The sequence below is a fragment of the Enoplosus armatus genome, chromosome 1, assembly GCF_043641665.1.
Source record: "Enoplosus armatus isolate fEnoArm2 chromosome 1, fEnoArm2.hap1, whole genome shotgun sequence".
Taxonomy (NCBI): Eukaryota; Metazoa; Chordata; class Actinopteri; order Centrarchiformes; family Enoplosidae; genus Enoplosus; species Enoplosus armatus.
Genome location: NC_092180.1, coordinates 18,832,452 through 18,855,026, shown reverse-complemented (window position 1 = coordinate 18,855,026; position 22,575 = coordinate 18,832,452). Strand labels below are relative to the sequence as shown.

Genomic DNA, 22,575 nt, shown 5'->3' with positions numbered 1-22,575 from the left:
GTGATACAACAAATGCTACATTTGCTGCTCCTTTTCTGATGATTGTGTTTGGGAAAAAGTCTTAGTATTGCAGTATCAACCACTATGCTGAAATCGCCTCCAAGCTCTGTTCCTGAGGGCTTGGTACTCTCTCTAATAAAAAGGCGTAAAACACACCTGTAATATTGGTAACAAGCCCACATTGCACAGTGCACACAACTATGGCAAGCACAGTAAGTCAAAATTTTACCAGGAATAAGACAGATCGCCAAATACGTAGACCTAGGTTGTAATAAACAGGTTTTGTCCTTTAAATCAGGGTTTATGCTTCGGGTCCTCACAAGAACGCTAAAGGGTGGGCAGAGAGTAGAAGCTGCCCACCTCTCTGTCAAAATGTAGGACAGATCAAACAAACAGATGCACATATGATCACCACAGCTCTCCCTAGACCCAACATGGCGCAGACATCAGACATCCTGTCTAGATCAATGTTTTGCATCTCAACATTCAGCTGTTAAATATTGACACATGAAAATGCCGACTGTGTCAAGATTCATGATGATGATTCATACTGTATAATATGACCGTGACTGGAACTGAAAACATGTGCCAAAAACAAACATCTTTTTGTCAGTGTTTGATTGTGTTAGTTGATAGATGTAACTCAGTGTTCTGAACTGCTTTTGTATGACTGAGAAATCCATCAAAGAGAGTTTGCTCTTTCAATCAATTTTACTGTTATATTAATGCCATGGAGCGGCTCTGACCTTGCTGTTTTCAGTTGCTGTAGCAGCAGATGAGATAATTCTTTGTGATTCAGCTCACCTGAGGCCATGGATCTTAATGAGGCTGCATTATAACGGCATTACCTTTTTCCTAATTAAAATGTTGAAAGTAACAGCGAGCATTTATCTTCGGCCCCGTGGCCCTTGGCTGTAGACACATATGGGGACTCACATGCACACAAGTCTACTCATGTACACACACACACGCGCATACAAAGAGTAACCAGGTTTTCATTGAGAAAGAAAAATTTCCCAAAAAATCCAAATGATCCTGAAATAAATGGATGAACATCAGGAATGTAATTGAATCCTCTGGCTTTAAATCATGTCTGATGGAGTTATTGGATTATTGGCCTTGGATGAATCATCTTTTAGTAATGACGAGTGTGTGTGTGTGTGTGTGTGTGATCTCATACATACTGTATGGGCATGTCTCATGAACTGATGATACAGTGCTGCCTTGTTCTCTCACACTTTCTCACCCTATTCACTTTCTCTCTGCTCAATAAGACCAATTACTGGGAATATACATCAACTACACTGACATGGATGCACACACACACACTGCTTTATAGTCTGTAGTGTAGCATCGCTGTGTTGCAGCATTGTGTTAGTCGGTCAGCTAGGTGACTGCTCCACTATGTCTTGACAGCCGGTGGTAGTTAGAACAGAAGGAAACGTTTGTAGAGCCACACATATACTCACATAGTTCTCTCACGTATACACAGTAGTGAAAGGCAAAAGAGAGAAAGGAGGGTCGTTCAAGTGCCCTGTGGTTACGGTAGTGATGCTACCTAGAGCCATTATGACAGATGGAGTCCATCTGATTTGTTAAATAAAAAGAAATCAACTGGTAAATCAGTTAAATGAAAGTAAATGACCCAGTGTTGCTTTAAACAAGTTATTTTAGTAGAGCTGATTGCAAAACTTAATGCCATCTTTAACATTTCTTTAACAGCATTCTGAGGTGTTATCTAGATGAGCTTCAGAGAACCTTAGAGGGTTTCATTTCATAAACATTATGATGGTATAAACCTTTTCCGACACTAAATAAAACCCTTTTTGTCGAGTATGTTTGCTTTTTCTCCTCCAGTTTTTTTAGAACATTTTTGAGACAAATCATGAATTGCATCCTTGCTTTGACAGTAAGTCTAGACGCTCCAGGAAACATTGAGGGAGAACAATGTCAGATTACAGTGTAGCTGACAACCTCCCCTCCATCCCACATTATCTCTGAACAAATGTGAACACATTTCTCTACCCTGCATCACACGAGTCAGGCTTTTGATGTCCTCTGCTCTTGTGTAAGTGTTCGTGTCGGTGTGAGGTGTGACATATGGCTTTGTTTAGGTGTGTGTTTGATCTCCAACTCCTGACAGCCAGAGCAGGTGTGTGTGTGTGAGAGGGGGGGGGGGGGGGTAATCATCCTCTTGTGGCTCAAAGGGACAGATCTAGAAGCTCCATGCGCACATGCATGTTCAGGCACTCAAACACACACATTTCACACACACATCTTTTCATTCAAAGCACTTTGTTCCTGGCAGTCTTTTTTTGATGATGTTCATTTTGATATATCTCCATCACCTCCCCTTATTTTATCTGTCTGTCTGTCTCTTCCAGGTAAATCCTACACAATGATTGGCAGTGATGACTCTCTTCAGACTCTGGGTATAATCCCCTGTGCAATCTCCTGGTTGTTTAAACTCATCAATGAGAGGAAGGAGAAAACAGGAGCACGCTTCTCGGTTCGCGTCTCTGCAGTCGAGGTCAGTGTTGTTGACGAGACCTCAATTTCAAACATTCCCTGCAGAGTTAAACAGGTGCCACTACCGATACAGATGTTTGAGAAAGGAGGCTACTGAGTAGAAGTGAGAGTAGCTGTAGTGCTAGCAGTGTAGTATCTGGCTTTAGTTGCCTATAACTGTAATATTTCTAACTGTTGACTTCTCTCTAATAAGCTTTTGATAAAGGCTGGACTCTTCTTTTAAGACTGCTCGCACCAGATTTAGTCATAGATCAATTTGGGAAAGGATTTTGACAGAAATGCGTGTGTGTGTGTGTGTGTGTGTGTAGGTTTGGGGAAAAGAGGAGAACCTTAAGGACTTGCTGTCTGACGTAGCCACAGGCAGCTTACAGGACGGACAGTCACCTGGAGTCTACCTGTTTGAGGACCCCATCTGTGGCATGCAGGTACATACACACAAACACATGTACACATTTAAACACACTGCAGCTGACGGTTGCATTAGTTTATGTAATGTGGTTGCTGTAAATTAAGGAAGTGTGTGTATGAACAGTGTGTGTGTATGAACAGCCTCAGGCCTCGTATCAACATGCTTTACCTTTACCTGTTTCTTAGCCTTAGGCAGTTCTCTGTTGTTTTAGCACTGTGGGATGTGCACGCTTGCACATGCACACATCCTCACCTTGGAGCAGCAGATACAATATAAGTCCCTTTTCTTCCAAAAAAAAGTAGGCATCTTTTAAAACAGCAGGTTCAGAAATACCTGTTTGTGAGTGGCAGAAGTCAGAATCAAAGAAGAACAGCATCAAGTGCAAAAGACCTGAAGACACAAACAAAAATGGAAGAATTATTAGAAATAAATGTATTTTTGTCTGTTTGTATTCAAGCTTTTTTAAATTGACTTGTTTTAATTTACTGATGAGCATGATTCAAACAACAAAAGGCTGCTTATATGAAATTAATCTGATCACCATCATAATTATTATTATCATCATCATTCCTTTTAAGGTAGTAACTAGCAGTCTGAATAGTGTGTGTGTGTGTGTGTGTGTGCAGAAGAGTGCCAAAAACAGAGTGACAGAGGGTGAGCTAGAGTGTGTGTGTGTGTGTGTGGCTGTAGTTATATGTTTATAGGATTATAGGGTCTGATACAAGAACATCTGTGTAATCCTTAACTAATCTGACATAATCTCATCAGTAATGATATCCTGCAGTAACACACACACACACACTCTGTCGCTCTGTCTCTCTCTCTCGCTTACTCTCCCTCTTTCTCTTCCTCATCTCTGCTTCCCTCTATCTCTGTCTCCCATACCTGCAGGTAAATTAGAAAACGCTTTATTTGAATATGCCAATCAGTCCAGTACACGCAGAATCCTCATAGTACACAATATTATCAGTGTTTGGAAACTTCTTGGCAGGTAAACCGAGTCCCCTCAGCTAAGATTAAATGGTACCTCCCCTCTTGTCTGGCTCTCTGTCCTTCTTTATGTCTTTAAGTCTAGCACCGTTATTTTCTCTTCCCACACATCCTCCAGCTCCAGAATCAGTCTGAACTGCGTGCTCCGACCCCAGAGAAGGCAGCCTGGTTTCTGGATGCAGCCATAGCCGCTCGCCACAGTAGCCAACGCCCCAACACCACCGAAGAAGAACATAGGAACTCACACATGCTGTTTACATTACACATATACCAGTATCGCATGGAAAAGACAGGCAAAGGAGGGAGTAAGTACTGTTTGTTCCAACACTGTTATTGCTATCATTACTGTTATTATTAGTGCCACTTTTCTAATGTAATTATTAACATTAATACATAACAACACATTAACTATTTCAGCTGATTCTACTGCAGCAGATACTGCACTAGTAGCACTATTGTTATCATATCACACATTGCCTGCTGTGAGTCCTACATCTGATAATTGTAGTAAAATAGAAGCAGACACAAACCTATTGTTTACTATAAAATATTGCTTCACCACATGGAAGACAAAGCAAAGAATGAGTGCTGAGAGCTGTACACATAGACTGTATGAGCCATATATAGATTCTGTATTTAGATTAATTCACACATGTCTACATCAATAACTGGGGTAGTGTGAGTTTATTTGTGTGTAAATGTGTGTTTGACAAAGAGAGACTGTGATAGATGTCTGACCAAAATATCACTGATAAAAATCACTTTCAGTGCTCATACGGGTGCAAACACATGTGAGAGAATAAGGCAGCTTGTGCCCTGTATACACTATATGTGTATGTGAGGATGTTTGAGGATGAGATAAACAACTAACGTGGGAACACACACTGTTTCACAACATGTCCTCAGCTATATCCAGCTTACATAATTACAATTAAAACAGTCTTAACCTTGAGAGAACGAGGTTTTGCATTACGCTGCTACAGAATTTAGAGAAACAACTCAAGCTTCAACCTTTGGTCATGTTGGTACATATTCTTATGATTCATTTAGGACATTTTATAATGCTGTATGTCTACACTATATTGATTCAATAGTATACTATATATATATATCTATACTCCTGAAATTGTTTGTTAATGATATAGTTCTCTTGTTATGGAATTTATTTATGTTTCTGCTGTAAGCAACAATTTTGAGCAAATTTATACATCTGTTGCTGTGATTAGCTATTGTCAATATTATCTTATCATAGATTATCAGATTCAGATCTTCCCTCAAATCAAGTGACTTCTTTATTGAGCACCTTTTAAAAGATAATCAGGATTTTTTTTGTGGTTGAACTTGCAGAATGATCACTACAGAAATCCAAGACTGAAAGATGAATTTAAAGAATTTGTTTCTTAATTTGAATGTTTCTTTGACCTTATTCTGTTCCTTTTCATTTCACCATGTCTCTTATAGCTTACCCTTTACAATCCTCTGTCCTTCCTCCTCCATGCTTGACACATTTTTTCACTTTGCTAGTGTCAGGAGGGCGCAGTCGCCTACACCTGCTGGACCTGGGCAGCTGTGATGTCAAAGTACTTGGAGGAGAAGGAGATGGGAAAAGCAGGGAAAACTCTTCGCCCAGCTCGGCCCCTCTGTGCCTTTCTCTATCTGCCCTCGGCAACGTGATCCTGGCCCTGGTCAACGGGAGCAAGCACATCCCATACAAGTAAGTTGATGTGTGCAAGATGCCCAGTTAACAATGTGGATAAAGAAATGTAGAGAGGAGGAGGACGGTGAAATGAGGAAGAAAGCAGGATGTTTTGGAGCTGGAGGAGAAGAGGAGAGGAAAGCAGACGAGAGATCTCTTAAGTTTTGGGGACTTAATGTTATAAACAACAACAGCTGCTGTTACATATTCATCACGTTCATTTAGCTGGTTAACTAACTGGCAATGAGAGCAAAGGAGAGAGAGAGAGAGGGGAGAGGGAGCGATAACAGAGACAGAGGATGTAGCCAGAGGTAAATGATAAGCAGGTAGAAAATAAAAATACATGTTATGGGAAAAAAAAATCACAATTGTTGTAGTAACATTTAGTATGCCCTGGCAGGATACAGCATTTACAGTATATGGACCAAACTGTACTGTAAATGTCCTCATTTTACCTTTCCCTCCATTCAGTTCTCTTTTTTCCATCCTTCCTCCTTGCTCTTCCATTCTCCGTAAGGTGGTGTAGCTCTGAGCCTCTTGCTGGGTTAATTTAATCACCAGCTTTTGCATTTACATTGCAAAACAACCTGCTACCTAACACGGAAGCTGCAATCAAGCAAAGCTGTGCTGAGTCTGGTTTGGCACCGGTGACTCAGACTGTTGTCGGATTGTGAGGGGATTTGGACTGGTTTAACAATGTATGCCGTGTTATTGCCACTTCTCTACAACCAAAGACTGAGGACAAGTCACAGAATCACAAATCACTGAGCAAAGGCTAAGGAGCACAACTAAGCCAACATGGATGTCAGTGGAGACGTGTGTCACTGCAGGGCTGTAGCTGTAGCTAATAAATGTTAAAACATTTGGCTGTTGGCTTTTTTGAACAGCAGGTAGCCATTAGCTCAATTATCTTCTTCCTTGGAAGATAAAAGAAAGATGGGCCAGTGTAATCATACAGTACAAGAATTTGAAGGTTAGCATTTGGAGACTAAGTAGAATTTTGAGGGTCACTTAGGTCATTACAATTCATCCTGTCGGGAACATTAATGTCTTAATGTAACAAAATGTATGTCAATGTTGTAGATGTTGAGAAAAGTCGTTGGATAAGTCACAAATTTGACCTGCTGGTGGAGCTAGAGGAACAGTCAGGAGATCACCAAAGTCATGAAGTTTCATCATCTGAGGATCATGAATCTCTGTGTTATATTGGTTATATCGATATTTGGAAATCGATATTTGATGGAAAAACCAACTGACAGACTGACTCTCTCCTGTGATGTGACAATATTGGACGCAATGCCAAAACCAAAAATGTGTTTGAATCCAGTTTGAGTCCAAGAACTCTGCTTTGTTAATTTCATCACATTTAAAGGCTCAGCCTGTATCCCAGTGCTTCATTACTTTTGGGATAGGGTCCCATCCTGTTCTTATAATCCCAGTCCTGTTGTACTGTTGCTAGGTAACTGGTGATTGTATGCCAGTTGCTCAGTAGAATATTGGATATTATAATGTATTTGTAGCTTGCCAGTTCAATAAAAAGGGGAAGACAGCTGTCAGTCACCACAAAATGAACACTTTTCTAAGACAGGAAGCCAAGCATCTCAGCGTGATGCCAGACAGACGACAGTCTTGCAAGAGCCACATTTCAGCCACAACATGCTCATGTAACGCTTCCCACATTCAATAAACATCATTCTTTCTCATTAGGGACTCTGTACAGCTCCTTATCCAAAATTAGACCACTTCCCTTGCTGTATCTCTACCCTGGCAAAGTCCCCCTTCAGTCATGCAGCTCCTTAAATTTTTCCATTGACACCCCCCCTCCTATATTATGTGGAGTCTCTCTGTCATACACTACACGTCAGGGACACAGTCAGTTGATCAGTACTCCAAAATCCTATATGACTATTGCAATTCTTACTGTAATATTAGCAATGTAAGCATAGAAATTCCCGTGCACTCCAGGAAAGTCCATGTTTCGCAATGTGGCTTCTTCAGGTGCACTCCTTAATATTAGTTTCTCGTAATAATGGTGATAAAGGAATTTAGATGCTGCATTCATTATGAGCTAGTTTTAATCATAGAGAGCATCATATTACATATAGTAGTCTTCCCTGTTAAAAAAAACTGTAATAAATCTAGCACAAGCTGAGAGGTAAAATCTAATTCAACGTCCCCAGCACTTGAATTAACATGCAAATGAATACTTCATGAGTCATGAATTTACCTACATTAATCTCAGGAAGAGATATAGAGAGAGATAGAGATGGATTGTGGGAGAGAGAAGAGGGTTTGTTGAAGCCTGAGGCAGCAAACAGAAAGAAGAAGAGCAGAGAAGAGGAGTAGAGCATCGATGAGAAAGAGGAGGTCAAGATAGGAGTGTGTATATACTTGTGTGCGTGTATGTGTGTGAATGTACACATGCGTGTGCATGACATGCCTGCAGGCTGTGTTTTTAGAAAAGGGGGACAGCAGCATGAGGTATTGGGCCACAGAGGAGTTTTACTCACTGTCAGCCTGCAGGCCTCAACACACATGCACACACACGCACACACACACACACACACACATACACACACACACACACACACACAAAAGGCTATGAATGATTGCAGTAGCCCACCCAGGAGAAAGTCTTTTCTTAAACACACAGCCTACTTTTACTCTCCCATCTGCTAGTTTAATCTCTCTGGGACATAGATCATCTCCCAATATTAGACTGCATAATATCCAGAGTGCTTCTTTTAAGACTTTGTTGGCTTTAGTCTGGAATAGCAACCTTTCATGTGTTTTATCAGCACTATCAATAACTACAATCAATAATTACCATTAAGTTTGCCTTTTGAATCTTTTAGCTTCATTTATATGAAGTATCAAGTATCAGACATGTGTGGGCGGCCAGTTTTGTCACATGTTTGAGTGACTGTGTGCATTTCCAACGTGTCTTTAGTGCTCACATCTTGGTGTATGTGCGTTACTAGGGACAGCAAGCTGACCATGTTGCTAAGGGAGTCGCTAGGCAACATGAACTGCCGGACCACCATGATTGCTCACATCTCTGCCTCACCCAGAGATTTCTCAGAAACCCTCTCCACCATCCAGATTGCTTCCCGCGTCCTTCGCATGAAAAAGAAGAAAACTAAAGTCACCGTGGTGAGTTTGAATCAAACCTTGATGCTTGATTAAAATTGGGTGCTCATTTCTCTTAATCTCATAAAAACTAAAACTTCAGGTGTCTTGGCTTTGTATAACTAAGTACAAGTTTCCATCACGTGTACCACATGCGCCTCATCTGTCACCTTTCACTTTTCATGCTCATGTATTTCAAAACTGTTCTGCTGAAGAAAACAGGGTGAGAGAGCTCCAACTGGAGAAATCATGAGATGATAGAAATAGGAATAATTGAATTAAAATAAAGTTCTTATCATAAATCAGTCATGTTGCTTGGATAGTGTGCAAGTTGGTCCAGGATCTGTCTAGATATCATCCTTTTCTCTCCCTTCTCTATCTTTCCCGTCTCTCTTCAGTGTGAACTGTCAATTAAAGGCTAAAAAAAAAACGCTCTGCAAATCTAAAAAGGGAAATATTTTCTCTCTCACCACCCTACTCTGCCTCCTCCTTGCCCGTCTGTGTCTCTACTCAGCAATACACCTCCAGCTCCTCTGGAGGAGAGAGCTCCTGCGAGGAGGGTCGCATGCGTCGTCCGACCCATCTGCGACCTTTCCATCACCGTGGTGACACCGACTCCGACCTTCCGTTGCTGCGACTGTCCAGCGATCCTGACGAATACTCGAGCAGCGAGCAGTCATGTGACACAGTGATCTATGTGGGCCCGAATGGGGCTGCGGTGTCAGATAGAGAGCTGACGGACAATGAGGGACCACCAGAATTTGTACCAATTATTCCCGCTTTGCTTCGAGGTAAAACGTCAGAGCAGCAGCAAACACAGAGTCAAAGCCAGGCAGCTGGAGCCCAGAACAAGGTAATTTAAATATATTTGCATTTAAAGTTTAGACAATCAGCAGTAATCAGAAGAATGCTTGTTGTAAAGGAACATAAATAACTTACTTCTCTGTGATTTCTGCTTCAACAGGTGCAGTCTCAGCCAGAGGACCAGCCCAGTGGCCCCTCTCAGGCCCTGCCTCAGCCCTCTCAGTCACTACTTGGGCAGCCATTGGCCCCTGTCCCCGAGGAGGGAGCTGAGTGCCTGAAGTGCAACACCTTTGCTGAGCTGCAGGAGAGACTGGACTGCATTGATGGCAGCGAGGAGGTGATGGGATTTTTCTGTCTATTTTTTGTTGTTATTATTAAAAGAAAAGAAAAAGTTTTCTGTCAGTGGGATGGGATCTGTATTTTATAGTATCTTGAAAGTTTGACAGGTTGTTTGAAAGTTGAACACTTTATATATTCAAATGGAAAAAAGGGTGGCCGTATCTGTCACAGCTGGTGTTTGTGGTGGGAATTTCCTGTCCCTTTCAATAAGCATATGCTTTCAATTGTGTTACAAAATAATGCATTTGAAAAGGAATTACTTTATTATAGTTGAAATATTTGTTCAAGACCCCGTTCTTGCATGTCACTAATGCAGGTTTTTATGTTGTTAGCAGCTCAAGTGATTTTGTTTATTCTCATCCACCAACACTGGAGGCGACATAAGTGGACAGCATTTCCTTTGTCCACAATCAAATAAAACGATCTCAGGTATCTCATATGAAGAATGGAGCATTTCTGTTTCTCATTCATCACTCTGTCCCTTTGTTAAGGTGGCAAAGTTCCCCTTTGAAGAGGTTCCAGCAAGCAAACAAGGGGCCAAACAAGAGCTATGTCCATCTTCAGCCGTCCCACCCTCAACTCCCTCTGCTCCTGGCTCTGCTGCTGTGGTGGATACAGAAACCAAAACAGGTTAATTCATTGATGACATATACTGTAGACCAGTGTGACAATTGTAGTTCTGCAATTTTACAGTTCTTGCAACCTTTGGTCTGGGATTTGAAAAACATTGTTCTGTCCAACATCTCCAGGCTCTGCATGTGCTGTAGGAGGTGCATCATCAGCAGCAGCCTCCAGAAGGAGGACCAATGACCAGCAGCTGCAGGAGATCAAGGAGGTGGTGGAGGAGGCGGAGCTGGCCCAGACGATGATCCACAGCCTGGCTCAGAGTTCTGGATCCCCCATAGTTACTAGTGCCAGAAGTGTTACAGGAAGTACCAGCATCACCTCTAACCCCTTGCACAGGGCTAAGAGCTCCCAGCTGCATGACAGGTGAGGACAGGTGGTACTGTGTGCCCAAAAGAAAAAAAAAGAATTTTATTTAGGGGTAGCACTATTTCTTGCAGATGTTTCTTTCAGCTGTTGGAATGTATTATTTGTTGTCTCCCAGCCGCGAGAGTCTGAATGGCATCAACGCTGAGGGGAAGGCACGTCCAATAGGATCACCACGCCTCGGCATTGCCAGTCTGACCAAGACCTCAGACTACAGGTAAAGTGCATGCATACACATGGGCGATAATGTTAACTCTGGGATTTTAACTTTTAACTTTCATTCAGTTTTAATAAAAACAACATTTGGAAAATGTCTAAAAAACCTTGAAATATCAACACAAATTCTTTTCTTGCAGATGCGTCTATTATTAATGATAATGATAAACCATAAACTGTTGCATGTAGACTAATAAACAGCATAAATGTGTAAGCAGACAGCAGCACCAAAGGCCAGTTCCATAATGTTTGATCCTTGTATTCTTCCTCAGGCCTCCATCCTCGCCATCCCAGCGGTGCAAAGTGTACACCCAGAAGGGAGTGATGCCGGCAACGCCCCCTCTGTCCTCACACACTCTGGCTCAAGATGGCCAGGCTACAGACGCTTTGACCTCAGACAGTACGCACCTTTCTGCCTGTTTATGCTTTAGGATTGTGCTCATACTTACATACATTTCCACTTGTTTTTTATATGCTGTCAGTAGTCAACACAGTCTACGTAACTGTCTTAAGGCATGTAAACTATAGTCATATACAGTGGTTCAAAACTGGCATCCTGGTGTGATGCCAGTTTCCATGAATTCTGCACTTGGAAAACAAAATTAATTAATACACCAAATGTGTGTTTCTGATTCTGTAGACAGTTTGGCTGCAGACAGCGGACGATCCTCCACAGAGTCCCTGCTGTCCAGGACTTCTCCAGTGGGCATGAGCCCACAAGTCCGAGAGCCAACTCCGTCTCTGTCTGCCAGCCTGGGCTCAGCTGAGACGCTCTGTGACGATGACGTCCCGCCGTTACCCTTGGACACGCACAGGGAGGGTGAGTTGCACTAAAACATTGCTATTTTTACACAAGGAGACGGGGTGAGATGCAAAATAAGTCAAATGAGTCAAACCCTTACAATTATGAGTCAAACCCTTACAATTATGACGACAAATATGTACCACACTACGCAAGAACAAAATTAATAAAGAAACTGTGGTTCTCATACTGTCCTCCACTTGCAGCCTCAGGACTGGCTCTATCTGTAGGAATAGTTGGACCTCTCTTGCTTGGGGAGGATGAACTGGTGTACACTGTGGCTTCTGGAGGTGAGGAGGACCTTAATATTACAGCTCTCATGGAGACTCGGGCCCTGACCTGTCGTCCAACGAGCATCATCAGCTTCAACAGCAACTGTTGCTCTGTCACTGGCCTCGCCTCGGGCTCTCAAGCCGTCAGCGTCATTAGCGGTACTGCTGAGGATGGAGGTGTGGAGGATTATCTCATGCCCGCAGGTCCTGCAACCTCAGGAGTTACTGAGGTTGTTGCCATGGCCGAGGTTAGTGTGACTGATGTGCTTTGCATTTACAGTGACAAAGATCATTTGGCAAGCAAATATGTGCTAAACTAAAGCTAATATTCACACATATGTCTTATTTGATATGATTTGAACCAAATACAGAACAATACCCACTACAGCAAAGGCCATAGACTAAGGTTGTGGGCCCAACATACCAGAGCCTAAATCTTATATTATGTAAATCATATGTTTTTTGGATTTCATGATGCCATGCCCAATTGAACTGTGTCCTGTTGTAGGTGGCCATGGCCAAGCTGCGGGTAGAAGGTGAAGCCTTAGCCACGGTGATGTCTAACTGTGGTTCACCCATCTCCTCCTGGATGAGTGATCTGAGTGTGGGCAGTGAAGCCGATCAGTCTCTCCACAGCTTCAGTCAGTCCCAGAGCCAGCAAGGGGAGGCCCTTGCTGAACCTGAACCCAACCAGAGTCTTTCCTTTGGAGTGGAGGGGCTGGGTGTTTATGAAAGCTGTGGTAGCCCGAGAAGAGGGAGTTTGGAAGGAGAGGTGGTGCTGTCAGAAAACGGGAGTGATAAGGGAACTCCAACCAAAGACAGGCTGAGGAAACTGCCTCCGTCCATGGCTAAAACTAACATCCAAATTCTGGCAGGACCTGGAAACTTCTCTCCCTTCAAGACCACCATCAGTGTGCACCCATGTGTGGCCGTCAAACCCATGGTTATACAGGAACCAACCATCCTCTCTTCACCCACCAAGACTAGCTTAATGAAAGACCCAGGCAAATTTAATGCACCACTTTTAGCTTCGATGTCCAGTGAGATGAGCTTTGAAGACCCCTGGTTGAAGCGCGGCATGGAGGAGGGGAGATCCAGGGAGCTTGTGTGTGAAGTGAAGCCGGGCAAGAGGGAGGTAGAGCATTCTAAGAGCCAGGCTGGACCTGGGACCGGAAACCACCGGAGCTTCTGCAGGGATGGTAAGCAGAGCCGGACTAGGATAATAATTAAGGCCGAGAATGTAACATCACCACACGTTCACAACAGGCAATGTATACTGTAACCACTTTGCTGAAATTCTTTTACTTCTTACCGTTTATCTTTTAGTTTTGTTAGTACACACAAAAACTGCCTCAAAATACATGAAAAAAACTGCAAAATGTCTCAAGTTTGAAGAGTTAGTCAAATAGTTAATGTATCATTTTCATGTAAACGTATCTCTGGCTTTCCTACATAGCATGATGCAGTGTTGATGCCATTTGTTAGTTTTTAAAAACAAAGAATCAACCCGGAAAGGGTAGCTGTGACATTATAATGCGGCCCTGCTAACATCTTTTCCGCGAACATATCTGTAATTTTGCAGCATTTAGCTACTCTTTCCTCCAGGGCTTTTCTAGTTTTCTAGCCTTTCTCTCGAGAATGTACACAGCTCGGCCATGCGCGCTCCACACACTGACTGAACTTTGTGTTTATGTGTGCGTGCGTGCGACCAGTCATGCATGATGGCAGACAGAGATATCATTAGGTTAAAAGCAGGCAGGAGGGCTGATAGTCTGAGTGACTGTAGCTGCCCTGTGTTGTTTCCACTTTGATTTAATTTTGTATCGGGTGCTCCCGATGGCCGGTTCAGGCCTGATGGTGAGAAACAGTGAAATGTTTTTTCAAAGATTTGCGGGATTAAATTAATTCAATCTTAAAGTTTATGTCCTTTCTTATTTGCTTTTCTTCCATCACCAGGTGGGGATCATGGCAGCTCTAGCTCAGGTGGTGAGGTTGTGTCGTCTCCAGATTCCTTTAAGAGAGTGGTGGATGGCTGTGAGATGGTCGCCATTGTTGCCCCGGGAGAATGCCTGATGAGTATCTACAGCCCAGATATCCACCGTACTGCCAGTCTTCCCCGGGGCTGGCACCGTCTCAACCGCCACGACGGCTTAGACAATGGAATCGAGTACCGTAACCTTGGCGTCACCACTTCAACTCCCTGCAGTCCCCGCTCCACACTTGACCGTCGGGGATCAACTGGAAGACAGGGCTTATTCTCCCACAAAAAGGGGGGAATCCCTCCTCTGCCACCGGTACGGAAGTCCAGCCTCGACCAGCGGAATAGGGCAGCCAGCCCACTCCACCAACCCAGCCACGGAGTTTCATTACTTGGCAGCTCAGCAGATGATGCAGGTGTCACCAGACAACGAGGCTCCAGCATAGACAGCAGTAGACTTTTCAGTGCCAAGTTGGAACAGCTTGCAAACAGAACCAACTCCCTGGGTCGGGTCCACAGCTCCCACAGTGGTTCCCACCACTACGACTGCTTCTCTCTGGAGAGAGGGGGGAGCCTGAGAGGGGGAGGAGGAGGAGTGAGGGGGGACAGCACCATGCCTCGTACAGGGCGCAGCCTCACCCGTGCTGGATCAGTATCTTCTCCTACCGGAAACACCAGCAGCCCCAGTTCCAGTGCCAGTCCCGGTCCAAGCAGCGCTCCACAGTCACCAGCCAAAACTAGCGGCCAATCAAAGATCTCAGCGGTCAGTAAGCTGCTGATGACCAGCAGTCCCAAGGCCAGGAGTCTGTCTGCCTCCAGCACCAAGACTCTGAGCTTCTCCACCAAGTCTTTAAGTCAAGCTGCCAGCCGCAGCTCCAGCCTTCCTCCTAATGGAAAGGTAGGAAGGAATATTTCTTCACTGTAAATGAACACACTTTTAACACCTGTAAACTACATGACTCTGCTCATCAGACAAAACTAGATGAACCACCCAGTTTTAACGAGTGTGAGACCTTCCTCTGTGTGCCCTTTCAGTTTTACACCAGAAGAAACAGAGAACATATTCATAGATTATTCAATGAAAAATAATTCAAGCCGTCATGGCCTCTGTTTCACCTTCCATCCACCTAAGCCGTTTATCTGTTTTTTCAGCCCCAGAGCTCAGTCCAGGGCCCTCTGCAGCAGCAGGGGCCTTCCCCTGGATCCTGGTCTACCCAGTCTTTGAGCCGCAGTCGAGGGGGAGGCCTGGCTGCCAAGCTGCCTCTCCGGGCTGTCAACGGTCGAATCTCAGAGCTCCTCCAGGGAAGTGCAGGCTCCCGTTCCAGGAGTCATGCCCAGGGAGGAGGCACCGATCCACCTCCATCAGGAGAGGAAAGAGGAGTTGGAGGGGCAAGGTTAGTCAGTTTTACTTCATTTTATTTTACATCTCAAGCATTTTGTAGGACACCCTAAACTAAGAAAGTGATGATGGTCTTAAGTGCAAGCTGCAAAATCCAGAGTTTTGCTGCATGTCATTCCCTCTGCTTTTACAGTCAACTATTGGCTGGAAAAGGCAAAATGCGATTTATCCTATTTTCCTGTTCTCAGTGGAGGGGGAGCTGGAGCAGGAAGTGTCCTGGGAGAGGAGAGGGCAGCAGTGGTGCAAACGCTGCCCTCCCCCTACAGCAAGATCACAGCTCCCAGAAAACCACACCGCTGCAGCAGTGGCCATGCTAGTGACAACAGGTATAAGCTCAAGTTCATTGAGAAATTCAAAATTTTAACAAATACTTTTGGTGCCGCATAAAACACTTTTTTGATTTTACCTTTAACTGTGATCTAATTTTGCCTCTAACAGCAGTGTACTAAGTGGCGAGCTCCCCCCGGCCATGGGGAAGACAGCTTTGTTTTACCACAGCGGAGGCAGCAGTGGCTATGAGAGCATGCTGAGAGACAGCAGCGAGAACACAGGAAGTACCTCCTCCGCTCAGGACTCCCTCAGTGAGCACAGCTCAGCCACCACCTCCTCCAGGCGGAGCTCCAAGAGCAGCAAGAAGAGCAGGAGTAACACAGGTCACAATTAAACATTTAAATCTATTTTCTAAACATTGCTCTAATGACATTTACACAACATGGAAGGTGACAAAACAGACGAAAATTGAGGGAATTCATGTAATTTGCCTCGTCAGTAGAGCTACAGCATTAGTTTAGATAAGACAAAGCTATGAATGTGATCTAAATTATGTTTGTGTGAAAGAAATGAAACTACAAACACCCTGTGGCAACAAAAGCTCAAAGTCAACAAAATCAAATGAGAACTTAGTTTTCATGAATAAATAATTCACTTGTGAATCAGTGAATGCTTAATGCAAAGATGTGAAGATTTGCCCTGTTCCAGAGGTTAAAGCTTTGACAAAAGTTGACCAGAAGACTGCTAAAGCTTTAAAAAAAAAAGAAGAAATAAAAAGCTAAGAAAGATAGTGATAGAAAGAAAGAAAGAAAAAGACCTCTATAAAAAAGCACCATGAGATAACAATGAACAGGTGAGGGGAAAGTGAAGAAAGCTGTGGTTGCAGAAGGAGCCACGTAGGAAAGGTGACCCTGAGCACCCATCTGTGAAATGGTAAAGGGAATCTGCTGGAGTGGCCTGTAATGAATATATATTCACCAGAACACCACACAGAGAGGCTGCTAATGTGCGCGCCAAATTACACTCTGCTGGTTAACCATGAGGATGGATGTGTGCATAAAGTCAGACTGGACAGTGGCAGCTCTGTGAATTGGAGTAACCCTTTCCCACCCATGTGTGTGTGTGTGTAAGGCGCAGCCTCACCTCTAGATTCACTCTCATTTTCCTTAAACCACAACTGACTCTGAGCTTCAAAGAGAGCATTCACTGTCAAACTGTCACAAGAAGAGACAGAAAGGATGAATCTGTGTTTGCTGCACGTGTCCAAGATGGATACAACAATTCGGGCTGACAGAGTATAAATAGTAAGAGGAAGAAAGGGCAGATGTGCCGCAGACAGAAGCGACCGAAATGTTAATCACATCTCCAGCTGAGTCTCTCTTTGCGCTTGATTTCCATTAGATTGGATTCACAAGCTCTCTCTCAATTTTTCCCCCATGTCTCTACCAGACGTCATCTTTTTTCATCTATTCCTCTCACAACTTTTCAACCTCACATGTCCAGCTCTCTCCCCTTGCACCTTCTCTTCCCTGCAGACCTTCATTCGCCTCCGACTACGTAATGAAATACAAATGTCTCTGCTTGACCTCTCAGTGCCACACTGAGACCAAAAGACAGCTGCAACCTTATTAAAATCACCACTTTCTCTCTCTCACGCACCTTATCTCTCAGTTCCTGGTGAATCTGATAACTCTCATTGCTGTCGACATGGCTGGCAATTTCTATGCAAAGTGTGTGTGCACGTATGAGTGTGTGTGTTCATTCTAGCGTAGTGGGCAGATTAGAGAGTGACCTGCTACTCTTATCTATGAGCTTCATGAACAGAGACTAAACTTTTTATCTCGCGCCACACTCAATTTATCTGTTTCTCGTTCCCTTTCTGCTTTTTCAATCACTCAATACTTTTCTTTTGTTCTGTCCTTACTGCCTCGCTCCAGTGATTCATCCATTTCCCTCTCTCTCCTCTCCCACCCATGATGTCTCTCCTCAACTTACAATATTCTGTTTTTATATCCATGTCCTACCTTCCTGTTTTGCCCTGTAAGATTTGCCTGATAACTCGTTACTCTAACCGATTTCCGTAGGGGAGGGGAATCGATTTTCCCTAACCAATCACTAGAAACCAACGTGTCTGCCTGAATTTTGACAACAGCTTGACAACGTCATTAGTCCCGCCTGTGACGCTGATTGGCTAATCGTTAGTTCCCCCGTGGCGTTCATGGGATCGATTGCTTTTCAACCGAGAAACCGCTGTTTCATGTCATGAAGCTAGACTCCACCAACACGGTGGAGTGGGCCGATTCAAAGGTCTGGACCCGGGCAACTGTAAGATACGTATTCTGATGCACAGCAAATGGTATGGGGCCCTGCTGAGCACAAAGACACTTCAGCTGTACTGTATACATTTTCATGCTATGTGCCTGAGTGGTGAGAAAACAGCACTAAGCCATGTGGGCCCATCAATATGCGTTTATTATGTTAAATTAAAGGTATAGATTTATGTTTTGGGAAATACACTTAGTCGTTTTCTTTCTGAGAGTTAGACAAGAGGATCAATACCACTCTCATATCTGTCCATTTAATAAAAGGCTACAGCCAGCAGCCGTTAGCTTAGCTTAGCCTGGCTCTGTCCAAAGGTAACAACATCTGCCTACCTCTAAAGTCCGTCTGTCTGTCCGTCCCATTCTTGTGAAGGCAATATCTCAGGAACGCCTTGAGGGAATTCCTTCAAATTTGGCACAAACATAGACATTGATGACCATATTTCACAATTGGTCGGACTCAAAGGTCATTGTGACATCAAAATAGGGTTTTTAGCCATAATTTAATAAAGAATTGGGCGATTTCCGATTTCACACACGTTGACTGGGACGACACAATGAGTAAACAATAACTAGCAAAGTATGGGCTCTCCTCCATCTCATCCATTCTGCCTTTCACTTCTGGCCTCATTTTGAATTTCGAGCGTCATCACAATCACGTGACTGCAAACAACGTATTGTTGCGCGCCTAGCTAATCGTCTAAAAATACCAGGGGAAAACAAAAGCACCACATTTCGTGTAGCTATAAGAATCCATCTTTAGATAGTAATCAAGTAAATGTGTACCTGCTTAGCCAATACATCTATGATAGTCCTTCATTAATCAGTTCAACAATGTATGACAACAGTGATTCTAGTTTTACATGCATCAATAGAGCAGTGTTAGAATAAGCATTGATCCCAAGCATGATTGAAGATCGTCATTTCATCTTATTTGTTCTTTCAGGCCTCCAGCGTCGTCGTCTGATCCCAGCACTGACCTTGGACTCTTCATCCTCCTCACCTTCTCACCGCTCCTCCAAACAGGCCATCACTTCCTCTTCATCCTCCTCCTCCAGCCCAGGTGCATGCTGGGTAGATGGCCCACTGGGGCCCCCAGTTCCCTCAAACCTCCGGGCTGCGACTGCAACGACAGAAACCTTTGAGATTAAGGTGTACGAGATAGATGACGTCGAGCGACTGCAGAAGAGGAGAGACAAAGGAGGGAGCAAGGTGAGAGAGAGAGAAAAGAGGCGGGTGAGGCATGGGTGAGAGGAGGGAAGGACAGACAAACCTGAGCTTCATGGCGGCTGTAGCTCTGGGGGTAGAGCCAGGTGGTAGAGGGTTGGTGTTTTGAGCCCCATCTCCTCCTGTCTACATGCCAAAGTGTCCTTGAGCAAGACACTGAAACCCAAATTGCTCCTCATGTATGCGTGGGGGGAAAAAAATAAGTCATGTTGGACAATAAGAGACATAATGTGAGTGAGATGAGAATAGAAATGGACCTTAGGGGAAGGGAGGAAAGAAATGAAAAGAATCTCTGTGAGTGTGTCTTTATAGTAAAGGTGCTTATTGTCAGTAAACACACAAATGTACCTTGCAGCACTTTAAATGTTGATAATGATTACACTTAACAATAACAAGTTATTTCCGGACCACAGTTTCAGTTGTGGTGTTAAAGTGCATCTGTCTTAAAGAAAATGCAGAGAAAATGTTTGCAATCCCCTCGAAACGGGATTATTCACTACAGTTTTCCCTCAATGTTGTGGATGTCTGCGAGAATTACAGACACGGCATAGACAGATCAGACTAAAATACCCCAATCTCCGTAAAAGTAACTCATTCAAATACAGTTGAGCTAAAGGAAGGGAAAGGGGTGTAACCAGAGAGAGTAACAGTGTGGAAGAATGTCCCTCTATGGAAGGAAGGAGGGGGAGCAAAGAAAGCAGGAAAGGGTTAAAGAAAGGCGACAGTGTGTGAGGAGAATATACTGTGTGGCGAGGGAGAGTGAGGAATGGATGTGGGGAGAAAATTAAATAAAGTGGAGAGAGCCAAAGAGCAGAAAAAAAGAGGCCCAGAAGGCAGGAGGCATGTTGCACTTGATGTCAGTGAAATTGACTTGAATAAATAAGAGTTGTGGGAGACATTAACAAGCATGAAGTGTCCTGTTGGACACTGTTGCTGGAGAACAAGAGGAGGAAGCTGGAGAAGAAAAAGTAAGTTGAGTTTTAAAAATACAACAGTAAGGATTTTCAAAAAATTAATGAATCAACATTAGCTCTTCGTTCTGTGTGAATAGTGTAATAGTAGTTTTTCTTTCAAGTAAATCTACATTTATTCCCCTCTGTGTTACTTCTGAAGTATCATTTAAGAAATTATTAAAAATTCCCAAGATTTAGCAGAATACAGAGTGGGACTGTAAAACTCGTGAAATTGTTGCAAATGAATGCCTGGTGCAGGTTTCCGGGTCTCCACTTTTATATAGTCAACAGGGAAGGGAGCATTGTGAGCTTTGGGAAAGAGGGTGGGAGGGAAAACCATGAAATATAGATTTTCCCAGCAGTGGCCTTAAGAAAGCCACTTAACCCCCGACTGCTCCAGTGAAGCTGCTCAGTGTCCGAAAGTGTCCGACTGCGGTCACACTGAGAGCCGATGTAGTGTGAATGTAAGTAACTGTGTGAATGTTAAGCAGGCCGCTGCTGAAAGAGAGCCGCGTGTGTTTCACAACACACTAAACAAAGGTGAATAAAATCCATATCTGCCTGTCTGTCCTCTCTCTGCGTGTCAGGAGGTGGTGTACGTCAGTGCCAAGCTCCGTCTGTTGGAGCACCGTCAGCAGAGAATCAGTGAAGTTAGAGCCAAGTACCAGTGTCTGAAGAAGGAGCTGGAACAAACCAAACAGTACCTGATGCTGGAGCCACACAAATGGACCACCGAGTGTAAGTAGGACATGGACACATCAGGGAGTGTGTGTGTGTGTGTATATGTATGTATGTATGTATGTGTGTGTGTGTTTGAGATGATTAATGAGAAAGGCAAACATCCATATTATAAGTTATCAAGCATATTTGGCTCTAATTTTTCTTGAGTGTAATAATAGTTTCATCCAATTGCTTTGTTTTTGTTTGTTTAAAAAAGGTTGAGAATAACTGTTCACATAACCAATTGCTGTCTAAAAATACTCTTTGAAATAAGAATAAGGCTGGAGTTATTTTATATTTTTGTTATTGTCAACAAATCCAATGAAAAGACCAAAACCAACAAAGCATCAGTCAGTCTCAATACTCAAGACCTGTTCGTGGCTTGTGGCCTCAAGCCCATTGTTTTTCTTCTGAAGACGCAAATAACTTTGAAAATGAGTCACAAATAAATATTTTCATTTTTAAAAAGGCTCAGTCATTTCCTAAAACAGCTGGGCACAGTAGTTGTTGGCAAGCTTTACTCGAACAGGAGTAAATAGTGCATTTGTTTGGGACTGTTTCCAGCTGCGGATTAACACACAGTTGGGGCTCTAGTGAGTATTTACAGCAGCAGGTGGATGTGAGATCAAATCAAAATAAACCACAGTGCCTGTGTTGTGATGAAGAAACATAGCACCCAGTGCAACAGTGTGGCTCCCTGATTTGAATAGTTTTTGGACAACAATGGAGCTCTATGACACAGAGGAGTAAGATGTTATCAGGCTATAAGAAAAATATATCTTTTAAAATGATTTATGTAGTCATAAATAAAGTCTATTCATATTTGTTTTCTTCCTGTCTGTCCATATCCAGTTGAGCTACAGCAGGCCTACGAAGTGGACTCTCTGGAGTATTTGGAAGCTCTGGAGACAGTGACGGACAAACTGGAGACCAGAGTCAACTTCTGCAAGGCTCACCTCATGATGATCACCTGCTTTGACGTGTCCTCAAGACACCGGTAGACAGATGTAGGGATGGAAACACACAGCTGGACTCAATTAGATGTCGACATTTGGACCCTTTGCCCCCTGATGAATCAAACACCTTTAGAAATTATCTCCTAGACAAATCAACATCTCATTGGATGACTGGATAGTTGGAAAGGGGGATACAGGGATGGACCGACCGCTTGATCCTGCATGTCATCTTCATGTTTCCTCCAGATGTAAGTAGGCTGAAGGACAGATGGATGGCGAGATGGAGGGATACAAGGAATGGAGATATACAGAGATTTATAACAGGCCACCAGACAAAACATTGAACAGCATCTAATTGGACGGGCAACTTTGAATCAGATAAGTGTGGCCGCCCAAAAGGGGGCAGACAGACGGTTCTGAGTCTGAAAAGAAACATCAAAAATAACCAAGTGAACAATTGGACTGCTGAGACGCCTGAGTCAAACATTTAGGAATGTATGGAGGAGAAAGGAGTGGAGAGAGGAACAAAATCTGCCAATTTTTAAACAAAGAAGGATAAAGAAGAGGCACAGGAG

General features: G+C 43.5%; 1 protein-coding gene across 1 annotated transcript in view; it reads left to right on the top strand.

Annotated features, from left to right (window-relative positions):
• The window catches only part of kif26ba (kinesin family member 26Ba), a 77,893-nt gene extending 55,787 nt beyond the window's left edge, over window positions 1-22,106 (top strand). Inside the window, exons 8-28 of the mRNA XM_070931163.1 lie at window positions 2,385-2,530; window positions 2,838-2,954; window positions 4,047-4,233; window positions 5,453-5,642; window positions 8,606-8,777; window positions 9,268-9,606; window positions 9,718-9,894; window positions 10,388-10,526; window positions 10,646-10,886; window positions 11,005-11,103; window positions 11,375-11,502; window positions 11,743-11,922; window positions 12,111-12,424; window positions 12,685-13,375; window positions 14,133-15,052; window positions 15,307-15,548; window positions 15,742-15,879; window positions 15,992-16,206; window positions 19,091-19,356; window positions 20,912-21,062; window positions 21,897-22,106. Coding sequence (XP_070787264.1) covers window positions 2,385-2,530; window positions 2,838-2,954; window positions 4,047-4,233; window positions 5,453-5,642; window positions 8,606-8,777; window positions 9,268-9,606; window positions 9,718-9,894; window positions 10,388-10,526; window positions 10,646-10,886; window positions 11,005-11,103; window positions 11,375-11,502; window positions 11,743-11,922; window positions 12,111-12,424; window positions 12,685-13,375; window positions 14,133-15,052; window positions 15,307-15,548; window positions 15,742-15,879; window positions 15,992-16,206; window positions 19,091-19,356; window positions 20,912-21,062; window positions 21,897-22,045 — 5,201 coding nt within the window. The 3' untranslated portion in view covers window positions 22,046-22,106. The remainder of the gene's footprint in view (window positions 1-2,384; window positions 2,531-2,837; window positions 2,955-4,046; window positions 4,234-5,452; window positions 5,643-8,605; window positions 8,778-9,267; window positions 9,607-9,717; window positions 9,895-10,387; window positions 10,527-10,645; window positions 10,887-11,004; window positions 11,104-11,374; window positions 11,503-11,742; window positions 11,923-12,110; window positions 12,425-12,684; window positions 13,376-14,132; window positions 15,053-15,306; window positions 15,549-15,741; window positions 15,880-15,991; window positions 16,207-19,090; window positions 19,357-20,911; window positions 21,063-21,896) is intronic.
• The last annotated feature ends 469 nt before the right edge of the window (window positions 22,107-22,575 follow it).